Source organism: Anomaloglossus baeobatrachus, chromosome 12, assembly GCF_048569485.1.
Source record: "Anomaloglossus baeobatrachus isolate aAnoBae1 chromosome 12, aAnoBae1.hap1, whole genome shotgun sequence".
NCBI lineage: Eukaryota > Metazoa > Chordata > Amphibia > Anura > Aromobatidae > Anomaloglossus > Anomaloglossus baeobatrachus.
This window is the reverse complement of record NC_134364.1, coordinates 106,427,433-106,441,231: the sequence shown is the minus strand read 5'-3', so window position 1 is coordinate 106,441,231 and position 13,799 is coordinate 106,427,433. Positions and strand designations below refer to the sequence as shown.

Sequence of the window (13,799 nt, the reverse complement as noted above, 5' to 3'; positions counted from 1 at the left end):
TGTCCCAACGGGTGCGGCAGAGGCCGGTAGAGCCAAGGGAGGGGGCGATACCGAGACAGGAGCAGTTTCGACCGGCCAAGGAGTCACATCAGGAGCGTCAATGGTTGGTGCTTGCAGGGCCCTGATGGCCCACTCCTTTATTACTGTAAAGTCTAGGTCGGTGTGCTCCATACCCACAATTGTTTGCGATATTCTGCAGACCCCAGTACCTGCAGGAACTGCTCCACTAGCATCTTGTTGCTGTCGGCCTCACTGATGGTGTCCACCCGCCTCAGCGTACGGAGGGCGGTCTGCAGGTGCAAGGCATAGTTTCTTATACTGTCCGCGGGCCGTTGCCGACATTGGTAGAACTGCATCCGCAACTCAGCCTCGGTGCAGGATTCAAAGGCGGTCTGGAGCTTCTCGAAGATAGTGGTCACCGAGGCCCGGTCCGCGTCTACCCAGGTCTCCAGCTCCTGCTCGGCTGCGCCGGTCAGCTGCCCTAGCACTACCGTCGCAAGCTGTCTGCCGGTCATGGCATACAAGTCAAGGATCGTGCTTATCTTTTTCCGGAACACCTGCAAGGCATCAGGCTTCCCATCGTACTGAGGTAGCCAGGTAGCAACTGGCACGTAGGGCAGGGAGATCGGCATTATCTGGGTGACCGCCGGACCCGCGGCCTCCCCAACTCCTGCGACCGGAGCGAGGGCCGATACATTCTCGTCCTCGGGCGCCGCCACTCCCGCGGCCGGCGCTCCTCCGCCATCCAGGTTAGGCATGGACATCTTTCCTCCGTTACCCCTTGGTCTTTTCAGGGCAGTCTGCTTTCTTTCTGCACCGCTCTGTTCTCAGTTTCCTTGGAGAAGACGGCTTTGGCGGGAAATTTCGCGCCAAAAGATGGCGGATTCTGCAATTTTTCAACGGGACTCCGCTGACGATAACGTCAAGGCGCACTTCCACAGGTAAGTGGATGGGTTCAATCCTGTTCATGATGCCAGAAGAGCAGATGTGTACCACCCCGGGGCTCAGCCGGCTGCCGAGCCGCTCGGATCTGGGCTCGTCGGTGGGTGGCTCAAGCTCCTCCCGGACCCAGGGGGTCATGTCGCTCTGAAAGGATGCTAGCGCTATGTGAGAGGTGGTGTTGGGTGGGGAGGTCCACGGCCGAGGCCGCGGTTGTTTGGGGATTAAGTTTGTGACGCCACCCATGGGTTGTGGTGAATGGATGGACACCATTGCTGCCGTTGACTAGACTCCCGGGGACAATGTTGCGCAGCTTGGTGTTGACCGCTCCATGTGTAGGGGAATGATGGTCCTGGGGGTCCGAGGGTGCTGAAGCGGGGGGTTGCGTGCTGGTGTGTTGGTGCGGTGCGCGGCCCGAGGGCACTGTTGTACTCACTATTACAGACACACTGGAGTCTCTGGTAAACCAAACAAGATGGTGGACGGTGCCCGCAGCCGGCTGCACTTTTCCCCTTTTTCAGGTTGGTGGTTTCCGCCTTTCTCCTGCACCTCACTTTTGGTAGAAATGAGTAGAAATGATGACCCCTATGCCTGAGCAATGGTAGTCCGCTCCCCAGCTTTGTTTGTGCCAGTAGAGCCCATTTGCCCGCAGACGCTGGCTCGTGGGATCTCGATGCCTGGGCGGTGGCTTTCTATCCCTGTGGTTGGGCTGTTGTCTTCAGTAGGGTCTTGGGTGTGAAAGGACCTAAAGTCCAGACCTCAATCAGTGAATTCGACTCAGTCCAGTGGTTTTTGGGCCTCGTACTGGGTCTGAGTACCCCTCCTGGTGCTCTGGTTTCCAATCGGTTCCCCGGTTCGGTCACTACCCGGTCCCGGTCCCTTACGGTTCCACTGGCTATATTCCCAGCTCCTGCAGGCGGCCACCACTGTCTGCCTCCTGGCCACAGGGTATCCGGGCTCCGACCCAGATCCCTGACAGACGTCTCCTCTTTGCTACCACTCTCCTCAACTCCTGTCACTACTCTGCTTGTTTTTCCCACCTCAGGCCATCCAAACTCCTCGGTGGGTGTGGCCGCCGCCTGGCTCCGCCCCCCGCGTGTGGACGTAAGAACCTGAGAAAGGTGACTCAGGGTTTTAAGGTTGGCTGCTGGTACCTTTTTAGGGGAAAGTGTTTGTGTAAGGGCCTACCTGTGACTACCTGCCTAGTCCAGGGTGTGACAGGGACAGTAGTTGGATTTCAGGTTGTCAAATAGTGAGTAACATGAAAGGTGTGGGGAAGGTATAGGATGGACATACTGTTTGAGGAGTTTAGATGGTAACAGGAGTAATAACATGGAACAACAGCTGGTAGTTCAGGTCGGATCGAGCGATGATTTCTTTAGGGTAGGTGTGACTGTTGCATGTTTGAAAGCAGAAGGGGAAGTACCAAAGGTTAACAATAGGATTAAAAGTTTATTTAAAGCTGGGATAAGCATGGTGGTGAGGTTGGGGAGGAGGTGAGATGGGATGAGATGGAGTCAAATGCACAAGTCTTGAGGTGCAATTTGGAATGAAGGTGAGTAAGGTCTCCTTCAGTGATGGAGGGTAGGTTAATTATGGGAGAAGAGCATTGCTCCATTATAAGGAGGGGCTGTAGTGATTGTGCAGAAAAAAACTTGCCTTGTTTGGTTAATTTTACTTTTTAAATGTGCGGCAACGTCTTCTGCAGAGATGAGGGAGGTTGAAGCAGTGTGTTAAAAGTGTTGAATAACTATTTGGGGTTGTGGAATAAAGACAATACGAGTGTTTTGCAGTAATTCTATTTAGCAGTGTTGAGGGCCAAGTGGAATTTGAAAATTGCCTTTTTAAATGTGGGGAAGTCATCTTGTGAGTGTGTTTTCTTCCAGCACCGCTCAGCCACACTCGACAGTTGCCAAAGCTTTTAAGTGAAGTTATTGTGCCAGGGTTATCAATTAGTTTGTCGCACTCTGTCATGCACGAGAGGAGCATCTGAGTCAATAGCCAATTAGAGTGTGGCATTGTAGAAAATGGAGGCACTATCTGAGTCGGGAATTGTATATATGCAGGACAGAGGTAGCATAGAGTCAGAGAGTGTGTGAATGTCTAGATGTGCAAGGTTGGACAGAGAGTAGATATGGGCAGAATGCACTTTAGAAGAAGGGAGGATAATGGAGAGTAGAGGTATGCTTGGGTTGAAGCTGCAGTTGTTAGAAAAGAGAAGACACACTCCTCCACCCAATTACCAGCTCGAAAAGAGTGGGTGAAGTGTAGGCCGCCGAAGCACAGCACAGCAGGGCAGTCCATGTCAGAGGGTGTTGTCGCGGGTGGAGGGGTGGGAACGCCGCTCGCCTGGAATCGCTGGCGCTCGGGTCCGGTGCTTCTGCTCCTCGGTGGCTCGAGCACGGGTCCGGACCCAGGGCTCGAGCAGCGCCTCCTCGCCCACAAGTGAAAAGGGGAGGTTTTTGGTGGGTATTTGGGATGTCGGTCGTGACGCCACCCACAGGTTGTGGTGATGGTGGGCACCACCACTGCTGGTGACGGGGGATCCCGGGAGCAATGGCGGAGAGCAGCTGAGGTGTTGACCCCTCCGTGGGTAGGGGCTGTTGGTCCCGGGGCCCTGGTTGGGGAGTAGGGAGGATGTATAGGTGCAGGTGCCGAGGCAGGGAGGCAGCGTGGGCGCAAGTACAACGTTGCGGTGCAACGCAGTGCGGTGCCGGATGGCACTGTTGTACTCACTCAGACACAGAAGGACATGTTCTCTGGTAAACCAAACGGCTGGATGGACGGGGCCCACAGCTGGCTGCGGTGTTCTCACTCTCCCCGGACGGGTTAATGGTGGCTGTCTTTTTCCTGCACCTGTGTAAGTGTATTTGACTCCTATGGCTTCCCACAGGTAGTCCGCTCCCCAGCGTGTACATGTTGGGAGAGCCCGTTTGCCTGCAGGAGCTGGCCCTTGGATCTCTGGCCCTTGGCGGTGGCACTTATCCGGACGGGTTGGGCTGTTGCCTTCTGACGGGACTTAGGTGGGAATTAACCCCTGAGGTCCAGACCTCAGATAATTTGACCTTTTCGGCGGCTCCTAGCCTAGTCGGGGTCTGAGTACCCTGCCTTGGTGCTTGGCTTCAATCTGCTCCCCAGTTCGGTACCGGCAGGCCACCGCCCAACCCCGGTCCTACGGTTCCGCTGACCTACACCAACTCCTGCAGACGGCCACCACCGTCTGCCGACCTTGCTGAAGGTGCCTGGGCTCCAACCCAGACACCAGCAGTTTTCACTCCTCTCACTTTCACTGTCCACCACAATCTCACTACTGTCTTTTCCCGCCTCCAGGCCTGTGAACTCCTCGGTGGGTGGGGTCAACCGCCTGGCTCCGCCCCACCTGGTGTGGACATCAAGCCTGGAGGGTGGCAACAAGGATTTGATTGACTGGTGTCACCTAACCAGGGGAGGGGGTGTATGTGTGATTTTAGTGTACTGTGACCCCTGGGGGTCCAGGGCGTCACAGTGTCAGCTATGTTTCTGTGAGGCCCAGGAAGGATAGATTGTGATAAAGATAGATAGATAAAGAGCAGTGGAGTGGGCGTGAAGGGAATGGATTTGCAGTAGTTGGGAAAACAGTATATGGGAAACAATAGATAGGAAAATTAATGAGGAAGTATCAGTTGTGAGGTTCCTGGATTGGGATATATATCGCCAGCACTGAGGAGAAGCAGACAGAGGGAGAACAGAAGGGAGAAAGACAGTGTTTTAGAAAGAGAATTTTCATGTTTAGGAGCAGGTCAGCAGATGAGGTCACTTGTGGAGGTAAGGGGGAAGGTGAGAATTTTTTGGAGAGTGATGGGGTAAGTAGGGATTAGTGGAGCAAACACTGTAAGGGCAAATGTCAGCAATGGTGAAAGAGGAAGTCTGGAAAAATGTAAAGGGAAACTCAGTTAATAAACATAGATAGCTCTCATCTTCTGGTCACTTCTGAGACATTTCTAGTTCCTGACACTACCCACAGTGCGTGGTAAGATGGAGTACTACCGCTGCAATTGGGAGCGCCCGGTGGCGGTGGTATGGCAGCAAGGTGTTTGACCCCTCCGCTTGTAGGGGTTTTGCCCCGGGGCCCGGTGATGGTAGCAAAGGGATGCCGTTGGAAGAGGAAAGGCTTTCTGCGTACTCAGTCCAAGAATACTGACACTGACAGCTTGTAAACCAGAATTCTGAGCACCGCTGCAGCAAGGAGGGAGCACGCTTGGATCCGTGCCCTTGGTGTTGCTTGTTAGGCTGTGACCTTTTCAGTGGCACCTTCTCACTTGTTGGACCCTGAAGTGTGGAACTAGTTGGGTCCCGCTCACCCGTATGGCTAATGGAGTGAGCTTGCTCTCAGGGTTCACAATTTGGGATTTTCTGGACTGTGTTTTGGAAGAGTCCTATCCCCTCACGCTAGTACCCTGATTTTGGAGCGGGTGAGGGATGAATCTTGAAGACTTCCCCCCCGTCGGGTAAGTTACCAGGACGCTTGAAGCTAATTCACGGCCTAGGGTCCACATACCCCGTCTAAGCCTTGGTCCCTGCCCGGAGATGGCTCAAGGCCATTGCACTTGGACTAAGAGCGATTAGCTCGAAACGTGTACCATCATTATTACGGGTCCTAGAGGATCATAATGTTTTGGATGTGACTTGCATCACCCCCTGTTTTTAATGGAATCTGAATAAAGAATTTACTTTTATTTACCTGGACGTGGATGCTGGATATTTTCCTTTTTCCTGGAGCTTCCTGGCTTGGCCGGCCTTTCCATCCGTGCACCTGTCCCTCATTGGAGTCTCTACAAACCTGGGTGAGCTGATTTCTCTTTTCTCATAGCAACTAAGGGTCTGCTAGAGCCCCCCCAAGTCTGATCTTAATAAGAAACCATGGCTGAGCTCCACAGGAGACCATGATTTTTCATATATGCTGCGATACTGTGATGTTGCACAATATGCAGTAGTACCATTGATCAAACAATTGCAGGTTCAAGTTCCCAAAACCTGTCAAATAATTAAATTTTCAAACAAAAATCTTAAAATGATTTAATAAGTAAAAAATATATAAACATTGCGTGCTCACCACACAAAAAATAAGGTTTCATAAAGCTCCATGAGTAGAAGCATGAAAATGTTAAGGGATTTGGAAAATGTTGAAAGAAGGCAAAACAATATTTTTAGCAAAATTCTGAAGTTCTGAAATTCAATTCGATACATTATAATCTAACGCTATTGCTTTAATCACCTTGATCTGGACAATCATGTTTTCAGGTCAATTTGGAGTATTTGTAATTTGTAGTCAATCAATTTGCTCAAAATCTGTTTTGGAAAATCGACAATTCTGGTCAAATCATATTTCAAAATATTAAATAATCTCAGGGCTTTTCTTGTAGAAATGATACTGAACCATTATGTTGGCCACAAATGTAGTAATACATTTTTTGATATATCCTATATTTTATATATTTTTTTACTTGTATAATCTTAATACCTCATTTTTTATACATCATTTTTTAATAAAAATCCAATTTTAATGTATTTTTTAATCTACAATATTTCTCTGTTTTCTGTGTTTGCATTTATTTGCATTTACCGGTGAGCACACATTTAAATTTGCATATGTATGTACATTTGTAAGCCTGTCCGTATATACGCCCATTCATCAGTTAATTGTATATCTCCATCAGCATGTTAATTACATGCATCTAAGATGGTGCACGTCAATAGGACGTCTATGACTGATTCCTTTGCCTCTTTTGTATAATCACTATTATTTGATCTCTTATTAGCAGATGCAGGTGCGGCAAGTAACAAAAACTCAGTGTGATCTAAGGAGGGCTATCCCTGATGAAGAAGGCACATTTAGCCTTTGAAAAACTGAACATTTTTGGCCTTCACAGGCTTCTGTAGCCTGTTCTGAGCCAGTGACGTCAAACACTCTTGCTACACACGCTGTCAGGTATCTATGGGGGCTCCTAGTTACTAGCGTGAGCTCTTGCCACACTCTGCCCACACTGATTCCCACTACGAGCAACCTCCAGATCATGGGCTGCCTATGTGTCGCCCAGGGATAAGGAGTACTCAGATCCAGGCCAAGGGGTCACTTCTGTAGGTATCACGGTGGCGTGACCCGGTCTGTGATCCCAGGCTCCACAACAAAAAGGGATTAGGTAAGGGAGATTGTCCGTGATGCCACCCGTGGTTTGCGGTGATGAGATGGTGGCACCGCCGCTGCCTCTGGGGACCATGCCCAGCACTGATGGTGTGGGGCAGCAAGGTGGGATCCCTCCACGGGTAGGGGAGGTGTAGTCTTGGGGCCCAGTGGGAGTTGTGGTGGTGGCAGGGATTGCAGGGAGCAGGGAACTCACAGTTCGGTTGTCTTGGGGTTGGATGAAGCTAGGCTGATGTATGTGGTCATAAAACACAGAGTCCTCTGTAAACCAACTTGCCGGTGACCGGGAGCCTTTTGGAGGGGTGTGCTGGTCCCACACATGGTGCAATGTGCAGGAGCCCTCTTTTGTTGCACTGCACCTTGTAGTCTGCTTAACTCCTCTGGTTGGAATGGGGGAAGTCCACTTCCCTGCACTATTCCGGGTTCCCGATGCCGGCGGGCCACTACCCTGCCCAGGTCCACTTTGGGTCCCCTCCTAGGGCCTGACCTGTTCTTGCAGTCCAGGGACTCCAACCCCTGACCACTCTGCAACTTTCTCTGCAGCCCAGGAAACACTCCTGACTGCTCTGCTGCTCTCCTCCGACTGCCTGAACTCCTCCCCTGCTGCTCTTTTCAGCTCCTAACTAGGAAAGAGGGGCGGCTGCTCATATGCACCATGTGGGGGTGTGTGTGTGTAATCCCAAGGAGGAAGCGATTCCTGCACCCTTGGTGGGGGGGTACAGTAATCTGTGACTACCTGATTTTGCCAGGGTGTCACACCTACTACCAGTGTTACTTGTTATAACTCTTACTCACACAGTGAGCACTTTCTGGATCCCGTGCAATTGACGTGGCCTTGATTCTAGTGGAATTTCCGGAAAACAACTGACTCCAATAGGTTCGGTCTAGGTGTGCGGTAACATAGACCTGGGCAAACGGGTCGGCACATCCATCCGGTGGTGAATCACATCCCTGTGGGAAGGGATGCAATTTGATCTATGTGGGACTCTATGAAATTACTAGCTACCACTGTGGTGTTACCGGGAGAAACAGACCTTGCTATAGTAGCCGCAGAGATGTGCAGGAGGGAGCAATGTGCATGAAAATGTGAAATGTAACCAAACCATAACATGCCTGTAACATTCTAGCTATGTGCCCGCAGCGGATGTGCTCCACAGAAACTGTGTGAGTTATTCAGTAAAGAAGTGACATTATCCTGGACTTTGTGTCTGAATTTGTCCTAAGAAGAAGTTGTGGTGTCCCTGGTTGCACTGAGGAGGTGGCAGGAGTGCAGCAACGAAGAGAGACGCTGCCTGAATGCAGTGGCTCGCCTCTGTCCACGACTACGGCTCCCTGCCACCCCCACAACACTGCATCTAGTCATATGGAGCCATAATGAGAAGATATATTTACAATTAAATAAATAAAGATTTTCTGCTGCATTTGTCACTCCAAATATAATAAGGTTTGAGGGGTCAGAAGCCTTAATAGAAAACTATGTATAGAAAGAGCCTCCAAACATGTTTGGAAGTATGAGTATGCATAAGGGTCAAGATGCTTTAACAATGCTGCAAAAATTCCACCTTACAACATGTTGTCAAAAAAGGTATAAGTTTAACTCATTAGAAGCAGTAAGAATGATGGACCACCATAGGACTTCACAGATAGTACATAGTAGGTATTTGTCCGCAGTCCTAGAGTTCAATCCACCACAATGGGAGCTGTAGTGCAGGACTTGATGGAACAATGGAAAATTCCACAAATGGTTCTGTGCAGATATTGTTGTCCATGATTCCAAAGTGGTTAAGCCAATTACTAGTGGTGGGAACAGGGTGCTCTACAGGTCTATCCTGGCACAGCAAAGAGCTCCTTCTCTGTGAAGTGTGATGCCGTGATTAGGATGGCGTCAGCCTCAGCCGATGGCGTCTCCAGCAACATGGCAAGACATAGGATGCTGGAACTGCAGGAACTCAGAAGTGGGTGATGTCCCCCCGCAGTACAGAGGACTCGAACAATGAGTTTTGAAAGAAACATGTTTCTTAATCAGGGAGCACTCCAGCACCACAGCTCCTGCATTAAACAGCTCCCATGACACAGGGCAAATTGGGGAATTAATTGGACACATCCACTTTCCAAACATTTTCTTTTACAACATAAATCTATGGTAAAAGATGGAATCATAGGTCTTGAGATAGTTACTAAAGACTGGCGGGGTGCAATTTTATACAGAAGATGTCACATCAAAATCCAGGTGAATTTTTAACCTGGATTCCCTCATACCAAATGGCCTCAATCAGGAATTTGAGCTTTTTGCTTTCAATTAAGTAATTGGAGAATTTTTCAAATAATTATTAAATTTTTCATGTTTTTTTGGGGGATAATAACTAGGGATAATCGAATGCCTCAAATATTTGGCTTCGTGAATATTTGCCGAATAGGTCGCCGCTATTCGTCTATTTGCGAATATTCGATGCTCAATGTAAGTCTATGGGAAACCCGAATAACAACTATTCGGAACTATTCGGGCTTCCCATAGACTAACATTGTGCATCGAATATTCGCATAGCGGAGACCTATTAGTCTGATATTCGTGAAGCCGAATATTTGAGGTATTCGATCATCCCTAACAATAACCCATTTATTTTATATTATTTTAGTTTAAATAGGTGTTGTGAAAAAAATAAAATAAAAGGTATGGGACCTCTCTATGATATCTGTTTTTATTATATAGTGAATAAAGTTCTATATTGGATGTGGTTGGTTATTTTAATACATTTTATAATGTGCCTCTACTATTAAGATAATAGGGTTTTAGTGGTCCTTTGGTTTCTGCTCCTTTTACCTATTTTGTTTATTGCTATTTGTCTTTATCTGATTAATTGCCCAATTTTCCATGTGTCATGGAAGCTATTTAATGCAGGAGCCATAGTGCTGGAGTGCATTCCTGAAAAAAAAACATGATTGCTTCGAAATGCGTTGGAACTAGGTCCTCGGCAGCCTTCATGCTCCGATGGGACGTCACCCACTTCTTGCATTTCCTACATTCTATTCCTGATTTTTTTACTCTCCATGCATATTTAAATGTTCTGTGGATCATGGTGACCAATGATAAAACCAGTGATAATGACATATTACATTCATCAAAGCTAACTTAATCTCTTTGTTCCTCAAAGCATAAATAAATGGGTTAAAAAATGGAACCACTACTGTGTAGATAAGAGCCAGGTATTTATCATATTGGGTTGCTTGAGCTCTAATATAGACAATTATGATGGTGCCATAAAAAAGACTGGTAACCATAAGATGTGATGAACATGTGGAGAAAGCCTTTGATTTCCCTTCCATAGAAAGGATTTTTGAGATTGCATACACAATATGGAAGTAAAAAGCCATAATAAAAATAAAAGGCACAACACAACCAAATGCTGCACTAATAGTGGTAGTCAGTTGACTGCTAAATGGGTTGGAACAAGACAAACTTTGTAGTGGAGCCAAATCACAGAAAAAATGGTTTATGACATTGGGGCCACAATAATCCAAGGTTGCCATGAACATTGTTGGGATTGAACCCATGCCAAATCCAAAACACCAAGGAATGATGACCAACTTAACACAAAGATTATGAGTCATGATGCTTCCGTAGCGTAAAGGAATGTTGATGGCCAAATCTCGATCAAAGGCCATTACAGCAAGTAGACAGCATTCAGTTGCTCCAAGGGAGCTATATATAAATAATTGTATGAAGCAACCAGTGAAGGAAATATATTTCTCAGCTACTATGAGATTGGCTAAAAGTTTTGGTACAGTAACTGACACAAATAACGTTTCCGAGGCGGAAAACACGCTAATGAAGAAATACATCGGTAGATGCAAAGAAGACGATACCTCAACTAAGATTATGATCAGAAGATTTCCAAGGATACAAACAAGATACATGGTCAATATAATAATGAAAAACAGGATCTGGAACTCATTAAGGTTGGAAAATGACAGGAGAATAAATTCTTTCACATTGGTCTTGTTAATCTCTTCCATCTTCAGTAAGTGAAATCTGTAAAGAAACAGCTATTATTTGGACTTTTCAATAAGATGAAGAATGAAAGTTCTAAGAATATTAGAAATTAAACAAAAATATAAAGGATGCAAAAAAGAAATATTATTTATACTTCAACAGCCAACATCAGGATTTTTGTCCTCCTGCATCAAAGCCTAAATACGGCTATTGACCAGGGTCTACCTTTTGTTTTAGTTGAACTTTAATTTGCACCAATGGCCAATTTTTGGATGGCTTTAGACCTGTTAGGGCACAGGAGTCTTCTGCTCATGAATAATGACTAACAACTGGTGGAAAGAAAGACTTCCCTCTGGGAGACCTATTTGGTCCTTGTATTTCATAGGCATTGCATTTAAGAAGTTGTTACTAAAGTATTTTTCAAAGGGTAGAAAATGTTATCGAATAATAAAAAACATCCTTTTTGGCATTTATACCATGACTTTAATTTCAATTGAGACCATCATTCTCGTGGGTGTACATTTATCCTAGAGCTCCATTCACACAAGGCAACTTTTGAAGCCCCTTTTCCTTTGGTCAAAAATCCCAATAATCATTAAATTTATTCTTTGGGTAGGTCATAAATATTGCGTATAGGACAGCTCATTCAGGTCAAATAAGCAAAAATTACCAAATTGATTCTAAATTAATGAATTTGCAATGAATCTTACCCAAAAATTCAAATTTTGACAATTCTAAGTTCTTAAAGATTTGAATTGCACAAATCCAAAATTAGGAAGAACAGCTGGATGCCATTTTTCTGGATTCTCATATTCAATTATTGTCTGCCCCTTCCTTTACTTGTCCCACCATGCTATTTCCACCTAATTCTCCAGTTGTCTTCTCTTTCTTTTCCCTCCAGTCTCCTGCTAGGCACCACCACTGACTATCCACATAGTCATTGAGGCTTAGGCAACAGTGGTACCTGCCAGAAGACCATATGAAATTGTGCTATGGATAAAAAGCGCAGATAGGGTCTTATCTGGTTAGATGTGACAATCAAACAAGTAAATGTACTCACCTATAGACGTTGTGCCAGTCACAACTCCTATATAGGCATAAAAAGATGTCTGCTGCAGCCCTGGAGAATCGTATTGCAGAGATAAAAGGAGGATATGCCATGCTGACATCAAACGTAAAGTTGTTGATTCATTTTTTTTTATTCAATCAGGTCTACACATTTCGGATGACGCAGCCTTCTTCCTCAGGACAATTTTTCAGAAAAATCTATTTGAGGAAGGAGGCTGCGTCCTCTGAAACTCATAGACCTGATTGAATAAAAGAAAATAAATCAACGACGTTACATTTGATGTCAGCATATCCCGATTTCCTCCTTTCCTCTTTTCTATGCAAGAAGACCATATGAAGAACGAGCAACCAATGGAGAAGACCAAGAAGAAGGGAGTATAAGGGGTTTTTTTTTTTACTTCATTTACAACAGATTCCATTTACAACAAATTTATTTTATGCAAATTGAATCTTAAGCCCTAAGTTGAGCTACTCTGCCTTCATTAAATTTTGGGAAAATCACTAAGCTCTATAAATAAGCAACAGGTTAATGGTGATATTGTACATAACGGGCATTAAACCATGCAGTAATAAGTGCAGTCCTTAAAATCAAGATAGATAGATACAATAGATGGACAGTGCAATATTACAATTATATGCATTAGACTAAAACTTGAGTTGGACAAATTGATACACAGGTCTCTGGTCCATCGGCCAGTTCAAGGCTCTTTGGCTGCTCAAAGGGAACTCTACAAATCTCTTACCTTCCAGGATCCCTGGCACATGTTTTGAGTAGCAGGACTGTCACAATCACATTTGCTTACTACAATGATGACGTCATACCAGCCCGGCTTTTTCAAAAGCCATGTCGGAGATCCCAAAGATAAGAGATTCGTGAGCATCCCATCCAGATTTCACAGTGCAATGACCTGGCAGATGAACTAGAGTTTGATCTTCCCAACTCTATCTAAGACCATAAAATTATGTTAGTTACAGTATATTAATATTATAATTTAAGTGACATTTAAAACTAAGTAAAATTTATTCCAAATACTGCCAATCACAATGAGACCTATTCTTTTCTGAAAGATAAAAGGTTAGGCCCACAGATGGTAAAATTATGATATGTTGCAACCTATTTAATGATAAGTGAAAAATAAAATATTTAAGAGAATATACCGGTTTCTGGGGATATCTTTCAGATACTGTGATCAATCTTTTTCACAATCCATGGTTGGTGAATAATTGACACTTAGGATGTATGAGAGGTTATATAGAGTTTCTCTCTTACATGGTTTCTTTGAAATGAGCTGTAGGACTCCAGGGATGAGAACTTTCCTGGCAAACAACCCAGATAAAAAAGTTTGATGAAAGCATTAAACTTCTGATAATACTATGCTTACCCAATAAGTGTAAGAAAACCATTTTTCTTGATTGTATAGAGTTTGTCACAATGTACTAGTTGAAATAAATAAATGGAGGTCGTAGCGTAAAAAGGTAAAATACAAAAATATTTCTAAGAGTCCTATAGTATAAGCAAGTAAAAAAAATAACTGGGGCATAAAAAAGATATTCTAAAATTTCCTTCATGACTAATATCCTTCTCTTTGTTTCACTACTACTTGTATTTTACTAGAGGTG

The 13,799-nt window shown here is 45.5% G+C and overlaps 1 protein-coding gene across 1 annotated transcript; it reads right to left on the bottom strand.

Moving 5' to 3' along the window:
- Window positions 1-10,192: 10,192 nt before the first annotated feature.
- LOC142257634 (olfactory receptor 10C1-like) lies at window positions 10,193-11,134 on the bottom strand. The gene has a single exon (XM_075329771.1). The coding sequence runs from the start codon at window positions 11,132-11,134 to the stop codon at window positions 10,193-10,195; it is 942 nt and encodes a 313-aa protein (XP_075185886.1).
- Window positions 11,135-13,799: the final 2,665 nt, after the last annotated feature.